The sequence below is a fragment of the Sinocyclocheilus grahami genome, unplaced genomic scaffold (genome assembly GCF_001515645.1).
Source record: "Sinocyclocheilus grahami isolate Dianchi unplaced genomic scaffold, SAMN03320097.WGS_v1.1 scaffold1149.1, whole genome shotgun sequence".
In the NCBI taxonomy this organism is placed as follows: domain Eukaryota; kingdom Metazoa; phylum Chordata; class Actinopteri; order Cypriniformes; family Cyprinidae; genus Sinocyclocheilus; species Sinocyclocheilus grahami.
In genome coordinates, this window is record NW_015506328.1 from 79,044 (window position 1) to 96,465 (window position 17,422).

Below are 17,422 nucleotides of genomic sequence, written 5' to 3' on the forward strand. Positions count from 1 at the left end.
AGCGCAAGAACTTGTCCTCGTATGGAAAGGAACGTCCAGGTTTTCCCAAGTCAAGCAGCTCCCAGCATGTGGGCTCACAGAACGGCCGATCCGGAGACAGACGCGTCCTCGTCCCTGCGGACCCGACGGATGGCTGCCGGCAGATGAGCATCGAGGACATCAGCAGATTCTCGCCCTTCGGTTTCCCAGAGCACCACTTTACGGCCGGTCCAGCCAAGATCAAACCAGGTCCTCTTTACAGCAGCTTCCAGGAGGAAGACAACATCTTCCGCAGGCGTGTGCCGGATCCACGATTCCTTGCGTCAACGGGATCGAGTCCTGTGCTGAACCCGAAGACGAGTCTGAATGCGTTGAAGGCCGAGAGAGGACTGATGTTTGGCTCAAAGGGTTCGACAAGCAGCTTTTTCATGACTGGAAACGCCAAAGACAAGGAGAACGTGACTAAAGACGCTTTACAGAGAGATCACGCTGATGAAAGCCCCGGCAGTTCAGCGGAGTCACTGAACCACGATCTGGACGTCCAGAAATACAAAGATCTTAAAAACCCCGGAGCTCAGAAGATGATGCAACAGCATCAAAAGTTTGGAAACGCTGGACTCAGTCGCAAAGACAGTCTGACTAAAGCTCAGCTTTATGGAACGCTGCTTAACTAACAGTCAGAAAAACGTACTGCAGCAAAATAAAGAACAATATGTGAACATGCCTGCAAACATGACTGTTGTCATGTTGAGTTTGACTGGATAGTGGAAAGAGTCTTGGTTGATTTTACATCTGAAGTGTGTGTTTCCAAAGACTTGTACTGTCTCTTCAGCCCCTCATCTGTCATTGGTCGTTCAGACAGATTGTCCCACCCCAAACTCATCTGATTGGTTGAGTCAGAAGTTGACATTTTGGGCCGCTCACACAAACAGGTCTATGCTGTTTACATACATACAGAGAATTTACAGTGGATTACTGTCACAATAACAGCAGCATCAAAGGAAAAAAACTGCAATTAACCAAATCAATTATCCAGGGAAAACCTTAAAATGAATTAACAAGAGAAAAGGTTTCAAGTCGCCTTATTACACACACACACTCTCTCTCTCACACGCACAAACACCCACACATGCCGCTGGTTTCTTTCTCAAAGGAAAACTCATCCTAAAAATAGCACAACCTTAAAGAAAGTCAGAGGTGCAACGAATCCTTTCCATTTTCATTCTGCAGTCGCAGGTTTAAAATCCATCGGTTTAATTCTGTCTCTTTCTACCAGAGGCCAGACGGGTTTCTTTGAATATAAACTCTCTCTGTTATGTTTAGTGGCAAAGAGAAATGCGCTGTATCTATTGCTTACAGAGTCTGTTTACAGACAAGCTCCATGTGCAGTTAATCACAGAGAGAACAGAGCGCTCTTCCCATAATGCAGCTCTGTTGTGTCCTTCTGATGGACTACAGAGGATGATGAGGTCGGATGAAGGTTTTCTTCATACGATTCATCATACGTGCCATTTATATCCATCAGAATATGGGAAGTTTTACGAGCAAAGTTTTCTGGTTGAATGCAATAGTTTTGCGAGCGAACGCAAGTTTCTTAGGGAACACAATAGTTTTGGGAGAGAAAGCAAACTTTCTTGGTGGAACACAATAGTTGAGTGAGAACTATGGGATAGAGATCTCATATTTCCCTCACATTGTCCCTTTAGGGGTACCATGGAAGAAAGATGAGAGTATGATTTCTTATTTCCAACACATTTCTTCTCTTGTAGGGTCTTGTCTGTATTAAGAGTTTCTCTGTGTGCTTGTTTTAGCTTCCCGCTGATCTTCAGGAGCGAGTGAGCTCCCACATGCAGCGGCAGGGTCACGGCCGGAGCGCAGCGCTGCATCACTCCTTTTCAGACGCCGTTCCCACCGCCGTCATCGGCCGGGTCCTGGAGAAACCTGAGCCTGGGAGAAGCTGTCCGGTCACACGCTCGCCGAGCCCGCAAGCCCCAGAATTCCCATCCGGCACAGAAAACAAAGTCCAGCGGCACACGGCGTATAAGTCGTCTGACCTGTACTGCAGCGACACGGCGCTGTACTGTCCCTCTGATGAGCGGCGGCGCGACCGCTGGACGGAGAGACGGCAGAGCGCGGACCAGAGTGGACGGATCCGAGGACACAAGTCCACCGACAGCAACCTGGACGACGAGAGCTTCCCTCTGCATGAAGACCATTTCCGTGGGTTCGACTTCGGATCTCTTCCCGCCTTCAGCTGCAGCACAGCCTCGGATGAGAAGCTTCACGGTTTGTCTTTGTGCACAGACTGGTGCGATGGAGACTATGAGCGCAAGAACTTGTCCTCGTATGGAAAGGAACGTCCAGGTTTTCCCAAGTCAAGCAGCTCCCAGCATGTGGGCTCACAGAACGGCCGATCCGGAGACAGACGCGTCCTCGTCCCTGCGGACCCGACGGATGGCTGGCGGCAGATGAGCATCGAGGACATCAGCAGATTCTCGCCCTTCGGTTTCCCAGAGCACCACTTTACGGCCGGTCCAGCCAAGATCAAACCAGGTCCTCTTTACAGCAGCTTCCAGGAGGAAGACAACATCTTCCGCAGGCGTGTGCCGGATCCACGATTCCCTGCGTCAACGGGATCGAGTCCTGACCTGAACCCGAAGACGAGTCTGAATGCGTTGAAGGCCGAGAGAGGACTGATGTTTGGCTCAAAGGGTTCGACAAGCAGCTTTTTCATGACTGGAAACGCCAAAGACAAGGAGAACGTGACTAAAGACGCTTTACAGAGAGATCACGCTGATGAAAGCCCCGGCAGTTCAGCGGAGTCACTGAACCACGATCTGGACGTCCAGAAATACAAAGATCTTAAAAACCCCGGAGCTCAGAAGATGATGCAACAGCATCAAAAGTTTGGAAACGCTGGACTCAGTCGCAAAGACAGTCTGACTAAAGCTCAGCTTTATGGAACGCTGCTTAACTAACAGTCAGAAAAACGTACTGCAGCAAAATAAAGAACAATATGTGAACATGCCTGCAAACATGACTGTTGTCATGTTGAGTTTGACTGGATAGTGGAAAGAGTCTTGGTTGATTTTACATCTGAAGTGTGTGTTTCCAAAGACTTGTACTGTCTCTTCAGCCCCTCATCTGTCATTGGTCGTTCAGACAGATTGTCCCACCCCAAACTCATCTGATTGGTTGAGTCAGAAGTTGACATTTTGGGCCGCTCACACAAACAGGTCTATGCTGTTTACATACATACATACAGAGAATTTACAGTGGATTACTGTCACAATAACAGCAGCATCAAAGGAAAAAAACTGCAATTAATCAAATCAATTATCCAGGGAAAACCTTAAAATGAATTAACAAGAGAAAAGGTTTCAAGTCGCCTTATTACGGTACTTCTCGCAACTTTAGAGTCTCAATATATTGCATCAGTTCAGTTTTAAATGGTATATTGGTTTATTTTTTACCCATTTTTGTTTGTGTATACGTATGTGTATATAAATTAATCACCAAACATTGTTCCAAACTCTTATTCTTATACAAAATGTATATCTTTACCAATTAGTCAAATGTTTATTTTAGTGATTAAGTATTATCCGTTCGGTGGCACAGAAATTACATACTTCAGCTTTAATGAAGAAGACAGTAATTAATTAAGCAGATTTCTCAGTCTACTTCATCAGGTCCAATCGGAACCATTCTCTCTTCAGACAAAATCAGAAACTAACAATCATAAAAGTCACAATACAGTTTGCTCTGTTACTAAAGCAGCTCCTATGTTTTAAAAATGATTTGATTGTAAATATTTGTTAATATTACATTTGTACTATAACCCTGTTTTCATCTACAAGACACACCAGGAATGTACATGCAGTCTGTAAATGAGTGTGGATCTATCGGGAAATGATTTAAACTTCAGCTCATGTTCACATCGTCGCGATGAAGCAGTAAACTGTGATTTAGATACTGTGATAAAGCCAACGTGAACACGTGTGGCGAGCTGTAAACCTTTAACGCATCGCTGTAGACGTAACTCAGACAGATGTTGACGGTTAAAGTGATTGTGTGTGTTTTGATGTTTCTACCTCACCATCCGACCCGACCGCATTAAAGGAGAAACTAATTCTAGACGCATGTTTCTATATCCGTGCTGTATTTTTCATTAGTAAATAAATCCTTTCCATACTGAATTGGAATATGAACATCATTTGATCTGTAAGGACACAAATAAAACCAGTGACTGCATCTTGTTTATATAAATGTCATTTTACACATTTGTAACTAATCTGCAACTTCGAAACTCCAAACACGGGTGATTATTGATTATCGTCTGTGTGCAAATCAAAAGATTCAGATTCATAATTAATGAAAGTGTCCACATCATACGATGATGAACCAATGCATGCATATTAATGAGAGGATGTGCTATGATCATGTGCTTGCACTCCTTTCTCTCTGAACGGTGAGAATGAGTCTCGTCTATCACAGGCTGATGTTTGGGGAGCGATGAGAATCATCCTCCTGCATAATTAACACGCTTCCTCTGCGCTTTTAATTAAGAAATGTGATTAGCACAGCGCTGGCGGCCTCTCAGGAGCAGATCGAGGAAACACATCTCGGTGTGTTTCTACGAGACTACGGGTTCATCATGCAATTTGGTGACTTTTTGTTATGAAACAGGGCATGCTTTTCATCATGATCAGGCCTTTTAGCGAAACACAACACGAAACCATAGATCAATATTCCTATGAAATATTCTTATGAAAATGTTGCCATGTTATCACTTCTTTCTCATTATGGTTTGCCCCAGGAACACATTAATATGCAAATTAGATGCATTGTATAGAATGGAAAAACCAATTTATGGACATTTTACGCACATGCTCCATAAAGTACAGTAGTATATCAAATCATTCTCTTATATCTTTCATAACATAGTTGATCTTTAATCTTCTTTAGTTTGTACAAAGTTTGGCTTAAAAATAGCCTGAAACCTAAAAACTGATTTTGGCCATGCATGCCAATATATATAGTTAATAACTCAGTCCTCTACAAAGGACATAGAATGCAATATATTTTTTCTCCTTTTGTTTCTTATGCTCAAACCAATAATGACATAAAAAACACAAAAAAACAAGTTTGTTCTGGGTCTCAGGAGGTTAAGACCAGAGCTGGTAGTAACTGACCACATCCAAAAATTAAGTACTTGTAATTAGATTTAATTACATTTTAAAATACGTGTAATCAGACTAGTTAGTTTTTTTATATAACATATATAACTTATATTATAACACTAAAAACTAACTTCTATGTGCACAGAAAATGTATTTGGAGTTCTCTATAAATAAATCATCAGAAGAATAGCTGACATTAACAGAGCTATCAGTAAATATTGATCCGTCAGATCCACATCATATTATAAGTCTTTAAAGATTAGTTTGAAATCGTTTTATAACTATATATTCTTGTTTGCATGATTACCGGAAGCGCGGAACCGTCAGGATCTTAAGATACACACAAAATAAAAGTCTTATTTTAAATCCATGTCCGTGAGGAAGTTACAGAGAAGACACGCGTCTATAAAAGCGTGTATAAAGCGCTATAGAAATAAAGGTAAACAACAAACAAAGCGTCTTTAACGGGGTGAGACACGCGACCGGAAGTGCTGTACAGGGAGCAGTGTTGCCAGGTGCTCGGGTTTCCCGCGGAGTCGGGCTACTTTAACACTGTTGAAGCGACCCCAATAACGTGATATTCAGCCACTGGGATGCGGTGTTACTGGGGAACCTCGCCGAAAAACGTGTATGTGATCCCCTCGAAACGCGATTGGGCTCGTTTTGAGTGGCGTTTGTGCGGGTCTTGTGAACACCTGGCAACCCTGAGCGGAGGGAATGTTTCCAGACGGGCAGGTCTCGGTGTGACGCCGCCACAGCCAGTCTGATGCAAGCCGGTTAATGCACGTTAAATCACCAGCACCAAACGGTGAGTTTATTTACTCTTCATGGTTACTTAATGCTGAAATGAACTGGTTATTGTTACCGGTGGGATCGCTGATCGTGACACTGATTTCAGATCGATGTTTAAAGCTGGCCTCAGTCACATTTATCACAATATAAACGATCACATTCACATCATTACAGGTGAAGATGTCAGATTTGAGCCCGATGGATCTGTATGAGACGCTGACAGCTCAGGGAGACACAGTGAGATCTCTGAAAGCTCAGAAGAGCCCTAAAGTGAGTCTGACACTGAAGAAAGAATCCTGCTGGAGCTTTCATAACCTGTGATGTGATGATTGACAGGTGATGTGATGATGGACATGTGATGTGATGATTGACATGTGATCATGATTTACCTGTGATGTGATGATTGACAGGTGATGTGATGATTGACCTGTGATGATGATTGACATGTGATCATGATCTATCTGTGATGTGATGATTGACACGTGATCATGTGATTGACCTGTGATGATGATTGACATGTGATCATGATCTATCTGTGATGTGATGATTGACACGTGATCATGATTTACCTGTGATGTTATGCTGGACATGTGATGTGATGATTGACCTGTGATGGTTTACCTGTGATGTGATGATTGACACGTGATCATGATTTACCTGTGATGTTCTGATGGAAATGTGATGTGATGATTGACCTGTGATTGTTTACCTGTGATGTTATGATTGACAGGTGATGTGATGATTGACATGTGATGATTGACAGGTGATGTGATGATTGGCATGTGATGGTTTACCTGTCATGTGATGATTGACCTGTGATGATGATTGACATGTGATCATGATTTACCTGTGATGTTATGATGGACATGTGATGTGATGATTGACCTGTGATGGTTGACCTGTGATGTGATGATTGACAGGTGATGTGATGTTCTCATGTGTTGGTTCCTCAGGCTGAAGTTGACGCCGCCGTGCAGCTGCTGCTGCAGATGAAGCTGGACTACAAGCGTCTCACCGGTCAGGACTATAAGGATGGATGTCCACCGGCGGACGGTGAGATGGTGGTGGACACCGGAGCAGTGCTGGAGGATGGAGATGATCAGGTGGATCCGTGGAACGTCTCCTCCAGCAGCGCCAAAGGAGTCGACTACGATAAACTCATCGGTCAGTTGATGTTGTTATCATCATTTCAGTGCATCCGTGGAAGATCTGCTGCAGGTCTGATTTCATATATGACCTGTGATGAATAATGCATTAACGAGGTTGTTCTGCTGCTGGCAGTGCGGTTCGGCAGCAGTAAGATCGATCAGGAGCTGGTGGACAGAATCGCTCGAGTCACGGGAAAAACACCGCACCGTTTCCTGCGCAGAGGAATCTTCTTCTCACACAGGTGCGACTGAGGCTTCATCACACACCAGCACTCTACATATATAAATAATAAAACATTGATTAAAATAAATAGACAAAATATAAATAAGTAAATAGATTCAAATAAATAGTAAAAAATATTTAAAATAATAAAATATAAATAAATTAATAGATTAAAATAAATAAAACTGATAAAAATAAATATTCAAATAAACTAAAAATACATATAATAGTACAGTTCTATAGTGAGTAGAAAAATTAAAATAATAAAAAATAGCATTTTTCCAGCGGTTAATCGAGGTGTGACCGCAGCGGAACCTTGCTGAACTTTCACTTTTCAAATCAATTGCTTGAATGGACAACAACAAAACAGTACAACGACAAACTCACTTATATTAAACAGAGCTTTTATTAACAAACGAATAAAACAAACACTGTGGAGCCAAATAAATAAGAAACGAATGTAAAAAAAAAAAAGGGCAAAAGTCAACAGGCTTTACAGTATATACACCGTGTAAACCAGGCCTCTGCAGTGGTACATTTATAGCTGTGTTCAGTTGTAGGATGTGTGTGGCTCACATGAGGATCACGGCATCTGAAAGCTTGATCCTTTGGTCTAATGCCTCGTTTGTGATCCGCAGGGACATGCATCAGATCCTGGACGCGTACGAGAAGCAGAAGTCCTTCTATCTGTACACGGGTCGAGGGCCGTCCTCAGAGGCCATGCATGTGGGTCACCTGATCCCCTTCATCTTCACCAAGTGAGTCTTCCTCAGTGCGCCAGCGTGCAGCGGGATGTGTGTGTGTATATCTGTGTGTGTGTGTCACAGATGGCTTCAGGACGTGTTCGACGTTCCTCTGGTCATTCAGATGACCGATGATGAGAAGTATCTGTGGAAGGATCTGTCGCTGGACGAGTGTCACCGGTACACGATAGAGAACGCCAGAGACATCATCGCCTGCGGATTCGACGTTAACAAGACCTTCATCTTCTCTGATCTGGACTATATGGGGTAAAAATACTCACACGTCTTTATAATGCAACAGTTTGATGTTGTGTGTCAGTGCAGACAGCAGGTGGCGCTATTACATCTCAACTGCTTTATGTGTGTGTGTGTCAGTAAATTAATGTGTAAACGCATATATAAATACAAAAATATGTAAATATATCTACATATATATATCCAAATGTATCCACATACATACATCACAAATAGCGATATATATACTATATAGCAAACCACAACTGCTTGATTGTTTATATCGCAAAATGTAACACTATTATCGTCCAGCTGGAATCTGATGCATGTGACTGTAATGAATGAAGATATTAAGGTATTATAAACATAACATCATGATCTCCTGTAAAGCTGCATTATGAAAAGCACTATATAAATTTGACTCGACTCTGAAATAAATAACTGTCCAGATGTTTTTTTTCCCGTCAGGGCGAGCCCTTCGTTTTACAGGAACGTGGTGAAGGTCCAGAAGCACGTGACGTTTAACCAGGTCAAAGGCATCTTTGGCTTCACAGACAGCGACTGCATCGGTGAGGAGCGTCTCTGTGTGCCGTGAGTCCGGCGAGTGTTTGTCTGGGGTGTTTAATCTCGTGTTTCTGCAGGTAAAATCAGTTTCCCGGCCGTCCAGGCAGCTCCGTCCTTCAGCAGCTCGTTCCCGCAGATCTTCGGCGAGCGGACGGATGTTCAGTGTCTGATCCCGTGTGCCATCGATCAGGTGAGGCGCTCGACTCGTGCTCGTGCTCACTCGTGTCGTGTGATCATGTGACCGTGTGCCCCTCAGGACCCGTATTTCCGGATGACGCGGGACGTGGCTCCTCGGATCGGGTATCCGAAGCCGGCTCTGCTTCACTCCACCTTCTTCCCGGCGCTGCAGGGAGCTCAGACCAAGATGAGCGCCAGCGACGCCAACTCCTCCATCTTCCTGACCGACTCGGCCAAACAGATCAAGAACAAGGTGCGCCTCCTTTTGACCCATTACTCGCAGAAGGTGAGCTGGTGTTCATCATCTTCATCATTCCTGTTCCAGGTCAACAAACACGCCTTCTCCGGCGGGAAGGACACGGTCGAGGAGCACAGGAGGTGCGGCGGGAATCCAGACGTGGACGTTTCCTTCATGTACCTGAGCTTCTTCCTGGAAGACGATGATCAGCTGGAGAAGATCAGACAGGTGAGATCACGTGATCCAGCTGATGACGTCACTTATTATCCTCAACACTGAAAATAGTACTGTATTATATTGTTATTGTGTGAAACCATATTTTCAGTGTTTGTTTTTATGCTTCTGTTTTTATAAACATTGAGTCATAAGAGTCCATTTTTATTTAAAGCTGAATCTGAAGCTGATTAAATGAGCTCTCCATTGATGTATGGTTTGTTAGGATCGGACAATATTTGAAAATCTGGAATCTGAGGGTGCAAAAAAATCTAAATATTGAGAAAATCATCTTTAAAGTTGTTCAAATGAAGTTCTTAGCAATGCATATTACTAATCAAACATTAAGTTTTGATATATTTACGGTAGGACATTTACAAAATATCTTCATGGAACATGATCTTTACTTAATATCCTGATGATTTTTGGCATAAAAGAGAAATGTATAATTGTGACCCATACAGTGTATTGTTGGCTATTGCTACAAATATCCCCCAGCGACTCAACACTGCTTTTGTGCTGCAGAGACACTTATGAAAAATGATATACAAATAAATGTTTATTATTATAGAAAGTTTTGTTACTTGAAATAAAAAAATTAACTTTTACTGTAAAATTAAATTTCAAAGTAAAATAAATATATTTATAATATTACTCAAAATAAAAAATATTAAAAACTTGCCAAGGCAACGTTTCTCATTTTCATTTACTTTATGTACTAAAAAACTAACTAAAAAAACTGAAATAAAAATGAATAAAAACCTTATGACAATCACATTTTATTTCTGCTAGGTGCCAATGCATCATTTTCATTTAGTGTAATTTGTTGTACTAAAACGACTAAAACTAAAAAAAAAACATAACTTACTAAAACTTGCAATTTAAAGTGAAAACTGCAAATATAAAAATAAAAGCAAAATTTAAATATTAATAAAAACGGTCAAACTTTACAATAAAGTCTCGTTTGTTAATTTAAGTGAATGCATTAACTAACAAACTAAGAATGAAGAATGTATTGAGAATGAATGACCAATTAATCTGTTAATGATGTTAATAAAACTGTTCAGTAAATGTTAACAGATACAACTTTTGATTTTAATAATGTATCAGTGAATGTTGAACTTAACATGAACTAATATTAATAAGTGCTGTAAAAGTATTGTACGTATTAACTAATGAAACGTTATTGTAGTATGTGAGTATGTGAGTGATGGGAAACTCGTGGCTGTGTTGCAGGACTACAGCAGCGGCGCGCTGCTCACCGGAGAACTGAAGAAGAGTTTAATCGAGACGCTTCAGCTCATGATCGCCGCGCATCAGGAGAGACGCACACTCGTGACGGACGAGATCGTACAACAGTTCATGAGCCCTCGCAAACTACACTTCAACTGCTAGAGACCCACAGATACCAACCGCTCCGGTCTAATAAACCTCATGCCTGCGATGCATAAATAATCACACTCTGATGTTATAAATGACACGTTTAATGCCATAATTACAGTACTGCTGATTCAGTGAACATTCACATGAATAAATGGTGCATTTAACACACGATAGATTCACAGTCCATCTGTAAAACAAGACACACACCTGACACAGAACGCGCGTCAATGTGTAAATCCTGATAGGAGTTAAACATGAGTCTCCAGTCATTCCAACTGAGATTAAATACACAGAGAAGAGTCTCACTCATCAGAAACTCTTAGTAAAGGGTTAAAACTCTTCATATGATACTCGCATGATTAAAGTCCTTAAAGGAATAGTTCACTCCAAAATGAAAATGTGCTGAATGCTTCCTCACTTTCACGGCATCAGGTTTGGAGAAATGTAGCATTGCATCAGTGTCTCACTGCAAGTGAATGGGTGCCGTCAGAATGAGAGTATAATTCACAAGTAATCCACAGCACTCCAGTCCATCAGTTCACATCTGGAGAAGACAAAAGCTGAGACAAATCTGTCTTGGACTGTTTAAACGCTGCTTGATCTGTGCAGATTTCTCTCCTGATTCACACCAGCACACTGACTCACTGCAGGAAGAGTTATTATGGATTATAGACTCAATGTATTTGAGTTATAAACGTCTTAATGCTGGATGTGTTTCAGCTTTTGTCTTCTCCAGATGTTAACTGATGGACTGGAGTGCTGTGGATTATTGTGATGTTTTTATCAGCTGTTTGGACTCTCATTCTGACGGCACCCATTCACTTGCAGTGAGACACTGATGCAATGCTGCATTTAACCTGATGAAGAAACACACTCATCCTGATCTGGGATGAGCACATTTTCAGCAAATGTTCATTTCTGGCCGAACTATTCCTTTAAACATTCATGATGCACAGACGCACGCCTCTGGAGGTAGACACTGCAAAACACACTCAAATATATATGAATGCAAATGATAAATATTCACTCCGTACATTATGTGCTTGAAGAGCTTCTGCAGCTCAGAAGCTGAGCACAGAAAGGCTTCCGGTCACGAACGTCCAGCTGTGCGGTTCATAAAGCACTGATGCTAACCGTCCTCAGTGAGGAATCACGTGTGCAAAGATCTGACGACGATCTATGAGGCCGGACGCAGAAAGCGAACAACCAGTTCATACATGGCAAAGACGGACATGTTGACCGGAAAGGCACGGATGCAGTTCACCGTCAGACCTCTGAAGAGAACAGAGGCACCTTCGCTCCTCACGCTGTGTGAGAGACAGTGGAAGAATCCTCTGTAGCGCCGGCCGCTCACGCCAGACACCTGCAGACGCGCCTTGATCACATCCATCGGTGTCCCGACGGCCCAGCCGCACATCCCAGACACACCACCGGCCAGAAGAACCACCGGCCAGCCTGAAACACAGCACAGATCTCACACACATAAAGTTATGGAAGCTTGTTTCCACCACAGAAAAAAAGAATTCTGCCTTTTTCCTCAGAATTCTCAGAATCGTGAGATATAAACGCAGAATTAAGAGGAACAAAAAACACCAAAATTGTGAATTCTAAAAAAGTTCGAATTGTGAAACAAAAACTTGCAATTCTTAAATGTTTTAACACTGTGGCAGAAACAGGCATCTGTATAAAATACAGTCAACAGACAGAGAACAAACACATTTTCACCATGTTTTTATGAGTAAAATGTTGTAGAAATCAGTGTGAATGAATTGTGTCCCTGCAGCACAAAAGCAGTGTTGAGTCGCTGGGGGATATTTGTAGCAATAGCCAACAATACATTGTATGGGTCACAATTATACATTTCTCTTTTATGCCAAAAATCATTAGGATATTAAGTAAAGATCATGTTCCATGAAGATATTTAGTAAATCTCCTACCGTAAATACATCAAAACTTAATGTTTGATTAGTAATATGCATTGCTAAGAACTTCATTTGAACAACTTTAAAGATGATTTTCTCAATATTTAGATTTTTTTGCTCCCTCAGATTCCAGATTTTCAAATATTGTCCAATCCTAACAAACCATACATCAATGGAAAGATTATGTATTCAGCTTTCAGGTGATGTAGAAATTTCAATTTTGAAAAATTGACCCTTATGACTGCTTTTGTGCTCCAGGGTCACATTTATGAACAAACCTTCAGAATATAGAAAGGAATGCAACTGTAAAGTTTAGTGTTTGTAAGAGAAAAAAACTCTTTAAAGATTGAAATCTACAGACGCAACTAGATAAAGTGCGATAGAATAAAGACTTCAATGTGTATTTTGGAGGTTTTCTCTCCACTAGTCTGTAGTAAGAGACGTGTTATGGACTAAAATCTCAAAACGGGTCTGCCTGCAGTGTGTGGCTGCTGAATAACTTCTAGATCCGGTGTTGTCAGAGGGAAGTGAGTGCACCTGGCTGGCCGCTGTCTGTAGAGCGCAGGGAATCACAGATGCTGTTGTACGTGAGGAAGTACGTGGCGAAGGAGGGTCCGTCGCGCAGCACTAAAGCAGCAGAGCCCCTATAGAGCCCCAGCAGACCCTCGTCCCGCGCGATGCTCAGCAGACAGTGCACCGGGCCGCGGTACTTGGGCCTGGAGTCCGGCAGCTCGGTCTGACACTGAAGACGCACTTTCACAATGTCTGCGGGGGACATCACCAAAACCTGAAAGCAGAGCGAACACACCTGACTCACACATGCAGCCACACACGAGAAGCGCTGCCTGACAGCTGATGAACGCAGAGCACCTGAGCCACACCGCCAGCAAACCCAGACACAAATAAATCAGCTTTATGGTGCGGATCCGCTGCGCTCCTGTGCCGCAGCTCATGCAGGAGGTGCAGGACGTTCCTGTAGCTGCCAAACACCAGCGAGGAGCTGATGGAGACGGTGCTCAGCGGCATGGACATCCCGCGGTAGAAACCTCTGACCTGAAACACGCCGGCGGGTTACTTACTTTCCACAACAGAAATAACACATAAAAAGAGTATTTGTGATTTAATCGAGCAATTCTCACTTTATCTCGATTTTGTTTATATCTCGCAATTCTGACTTTACAGTTCTGCTCAAAAGTTTCTGCAACTTGCACATCGTCATATTATTATTATCTTGCCAACTACAATTCTGGCTTTTTTTCTGAAGAGCAGTCTCAATCTAAAAATTCTCAATGACCCTTTTGCTTATTTCTCCTGGATAGTTGTGAGTGTTTGTGCAGGTACTCACTCCTTCAGTCCTGCAGGTTCTTCTCACACACTCCCAAACACCTGAGTCACGTGTCTGAGTCTGGATCCTCACCTGCAGCATCCATCAGCGTTACACACCTGATACAGTACTGCAGCTGATGAAGATGAGGAGGATGAGGAGGATGGTTTTACCTTCACTGTGTCCAGCGGATACCCCACGGCCACTCCAAAAGCCCCTGAATATACAGATCACAACACATTCCTCATCGCAGAGAAATAACAGACATACATGATGCAGAATAAGAGCATCTCACATTCACACACTGAGACTAAACACAGCTGAGTTACAGCACTGACCTCCGACAGAACCGGCGACGAAATCCGCGAGATGCATCACGAGCAGACCAGCAGAACCGATCAAGCAGAAGAATCAGAACCGATCCGACTCATCACACATGATCCGAACCGATCAAATAGAGGAATCGGAACCAGCAGTTTGACGAGCTGATGATGATTGTGAAGAAGAAGCGTGTGTGTGTGTGTGTGTGTGTGTGTGTGTGTCGCTGCAGAAAGGTGAACCGAAGGTCACGATCACCTTCAGAAACATCAGCGATGGCGTGTAACAGTAGCGCGTGAGTCCGCGCGGATGTTCGGCTCCTTTGATGTTCTGTGAGTCACTGTAGCGCAGGAAATATCATCAGGATCAGATCAAGACAGAGTCCGACAGCGCTCGTGTTCCTGCAGTGACCGCTGAGCGGCGCTGCTCCCCTTCCCTCACACCACTGACGACGACGATGATGATGATGATGATGATGAAGATACACAGCAGAGTTAAAGGCCAAGAGTCACATTCGCTCTGTCACGTGATTACTGTACAGCGTCGGCTACTGTAAACGCCGCTCTGTTAATAAACAGCCAGCGCATATTGCTTGTTTGTATTTTAAGGACACGCCACGGCTGTTTTCATGACAAGAAAAAGGCTAAATGCATGCATAAATAAATAATAAATTAAATAACAACAATAATAATAAATATGTAAATAAACAACAAAAGAGAACAAAATGTACAAAAGCTGTTTTAAAGTTCACATTAGATTAAAAAACAAAACTACAATAAAATAATAATCAAAAACCCTTAAAACCAAGTCTGGCCTGACTTCATTAAAAATCTTCTCACGAGTCAGCCACACAGAAAAGAGATTTTGATATTGTCAAACCAAAGCAGCTTTATTATTATACAATTCAAAATGCTTGTTTTAGAGTCGCTGAGGTTATTATAACTATTATAGGTTTTTTTCTACTTTCATTGTAATTTTTTTTTCATTTAATGTTTATTAGATTGTTTTTGTAATGTCTAGTTTTATTCATTTTTAGCTATTTTAATGCATCAGGTTAAACTAAATTAAAATGAGAAATGTGCTTTTATCAACTTCAACAAAAAAAAGTAAAATATTTTCAGTAAATGTTTTTCATTTCAAGTATTTTTTATTTTATTTCAAATAATAATTTTTATGGTTTATGGTTTAGTTTACTATAATAAACCTGGCGTACGCATCAACATTCATTTTCAGTAACTAATAATAGATTAGAATTATTAAGCATGCTTTCTAATCATTATTATTATTATTATTATATAATTGCTGATTAGCATGCACCTGCTTCATATTTATAATGTACAGAACTATATCACAGTGAGCTGAAGCTCTGACAGAGGTTTGCTCAGTGTCTCAAGCACATGCATGTAAGCGCCTCGATGATGATGGTGATGGGGGTGTTTCTTCATCCTGGAGCTTCTATTGGTCACAGATGGACTTTCCCCTTCATATCAACTTCATTCAGTAAAAATAGCAGCACAGAAGCAGCAGCTGCTCATGAGCACAGACGTCCAGCGACTGAACAAACCCTGCTGCTGCTGCTGCTGCTGGATCAGAGCTCACAGACACTCATCTTCATCATCATCTTCATCATCTGAGGAATGGCTCTGGACTTTGTTGCAGGATGCATTGGAGGTAAAATGCGCTTCATTCGACTGACTGAAGATCTGCACACGCTCACTGAAACATTCAACACTCAGTCAATGAGTAAATGAGAACTAATCTAGTTGCTGAAGTAGAGAACAGCTCTCTAGTTCCACTGGTAACTGATTACTAGCTACCCGCTGTATGCTGTCAGCTCTCTGACTAATATCCCACACTGGGATCCAACAAATATCATCAGATACTTTCATGTGAGCGACTGAAGAGCCAATAAACAATCATTCTGATCCGAAATGCATTTAATCTGAGCGAAACCTGTCATCATACAGAATCCTTCACATGCTGCTGAATCAATCCATCATTCTGATAAGAGCTGAAGCTCATCAAACAGGAATGATCTTGAGAAGCATGAAGACTTTCTCCAGACGTTTGCAGTCAGATGATCATGATTGTGTGAGGTCCATGTCGACCGGTCAAACAGCTCTTGCCTCAGTGACGCAGGTGTCGCTTTCATTCGCACGGGTCAAGGCTGAAGAGCTGACCTCAAACACTGACGTCTAACTCGTATCTCAAACACATTGCATCAGTCGTTTGCAGCTCTGCGGTGAGATATAACCGGCCTGACATCCCGGGGACGGTCTGAAAACGGTCCAATCTCACTCTCAGGCGTCCATGTTTCAGGAGCCGCAGGCGTGCTGGTCGGACATCCGTTTGATACGGTCAAGGAATGTCCGCTTTGACCAAACTATAAAACTCTTCAGAACTGGTTCTTCTTACACTCTTAAAAATAAAGGCTCTTCATTGGTGGTTCCATGAAGAACCTTTAGCATCCACGGGACCCCTCCACTGTGCAAACGCGTCTTCAGATTCGTAAAATGCTATTTTTAAGATTAAGAAAAATGGTTCTTCTATGGCAGAGATTCCCAAACTCACTGACCAAAACTGGCCCATGATGACCATTAATTTGACCCGCCACGCCATTATCACAAGAGTGAGGGAAAAAGATTAATACATTTGAATATAATACAGTTGGGTATAATGCAACATTTTCTTATGGCCCACGGCTTCCAATTAAATAGATTTTTGGCTCCTCTGTTCCGTGGCATCCCTGCAAAAACCCCTTTTGGAAGCTTTATTTTTAAGAGTGCATCTACTATTAAAGCTCATCATAAACACTGAATGCATGTGTTCAGTCAAAGGCTTTATTGTCTGCTCTGTTTCTGCATTCATGGTTTGACAAATTGCCATCTATTAGGTTGTATAATCAATTAAAATCTACACTCTAAAAAATGCTGGGTTAAACACAACCCAGTGCTGGGTTAAATAGGGACAAACCCAGCAATTGG

At 42.1% G+C, this 17,422-nt stretch overlaps 3 protein-coding genes across 4 annotated transcripts in view; 2 read left to right on the plus strand and 1 right to left on the minus strand.

Annotated features, from left to right (window-relative positions):
- The window catches only part of LOC107567338 (brain-enriched guanylate kinase-associated protein), a 27,452-nt gene extending 26,799 nt beyond the window's left edge, over positions 1-653 (plus strand). The window contains exon 7 of the mRNA XM_016253004.1: positions 1-653. This exon is cut by the window's left edge and continues 514 nt beyond it. Coding sequence (XP_016108490.1) covers positions 1-653 — 653 coding nt within the window.
- Positions 654-5,880: 5,227 nt separating this feature from the next.
- wars1 (tryptophanyl-tRNA synthetase 1) lies at positions 5,881-11,268 on the plus strand. 2 transcript variants are annotated; one of them, XM_016253018.1, is made up of 11 exons: positions 5,881-5,967; positions 6,126-6,221; positions 6,905-7,115; positions 7,233-7,341; positions 7,961-8,080; positions 8,150-8,332; positions 8,768-8,868; positions 8,941-9,053; positions 9,120-9,293; positions 9,366-9,506; positions 10,728-11,268. In XM_016253018.1, exons 2-11 carry the CDS (start codon positions 6,132-6,134, stop codon positions 10,884-10,886), a joined length of 1,401 nt encoding a protein of 466 aa, XP_016108504.1. In that variant the 5' UTR covers positions 5,881-5,967; positions 6,126-6,131; the 3' UTR covers positions 10,887-11,268. The 2 variants fall into 2 exon arrangements, with proteins under 2 accessions (XP_016108504.1, XP_016108505.1); XM_016253019.1 differs by lacking the exon at positions 5,881-5,967 and having other exon boundaries at positions 6,157-6,287; positions 10,728-11,267.
- A 485-nt stretch (positions 11,269-11,753) lies between these two features.
- Positions 11,754-15,015, minus strand: slc25a47b (solute carrier family 25 member 47b). The gene is made up of 6 exons (XM_016253022.1): positions 14,459-15,015; positions 14,294-14,337; positions 14,142-14,213; positions 13,667-13,849; positions 13,334-13,583; positions 11,754-12,329 (listed from the first exon to the last, which is right to left on the minus strand). The coding sequence occupies exons 1-6, from the start codon at positions 14,493-14,495 to the stop codon at positions 12,052-12,054; spliced, it is 864 nt and encodes a 287-aa protein (XP_016108508.1). The 5' UTR covers positions 14,496-15,015; the 3' UTR covers positions 11,754-12,051.
- Positions 15,016-17,422: the final 2,407 nt, after the last annotated feature.

Coding starts and splice junctions, on each gene's coding strand:
- wars1 (XM_016253018.1), top strand. CDS start 6,132: ATGTCAGATTTGAGCCCGATGGATCTGTATGAGACGCTGACAGCTCAG. Junction 9,054..9,119: donor TCCCGTGTGCCATCGATCAG/GTGAGGCGCTCG, acceptor TGTGCCCCTCAG/GACCCGTATTTCCGGATGAC. Junction 9,294..9,365: donor CCAAACAGATCAAGAACAAG/GTGCGCCTCCTT, acceptor TTCCTGTTCCAG/GTCAACAAACACGCCTTCTC.
- slc25a47b (XM_016253022.1), bottom strand. CDS start 14,495: ATGCATCTCGCGGATTTCGTCGCCGGTTCTGTCGGAG. Junction 13,850..14,141: donor GAACCTGCAGGACTGAAGGA/GTGAGTACCTGC, acceptor GGCGTGTTTCAG/GTCAGAGGTTTCTACCGCGG. Junction 13,584..13,666: donor TTGCTGGCGGTGTGGCTCAG/GTGCTCTGCGTT, acceptor CTCTGCTTTCAG/GTTTTGGTGATGTCCCCCGC.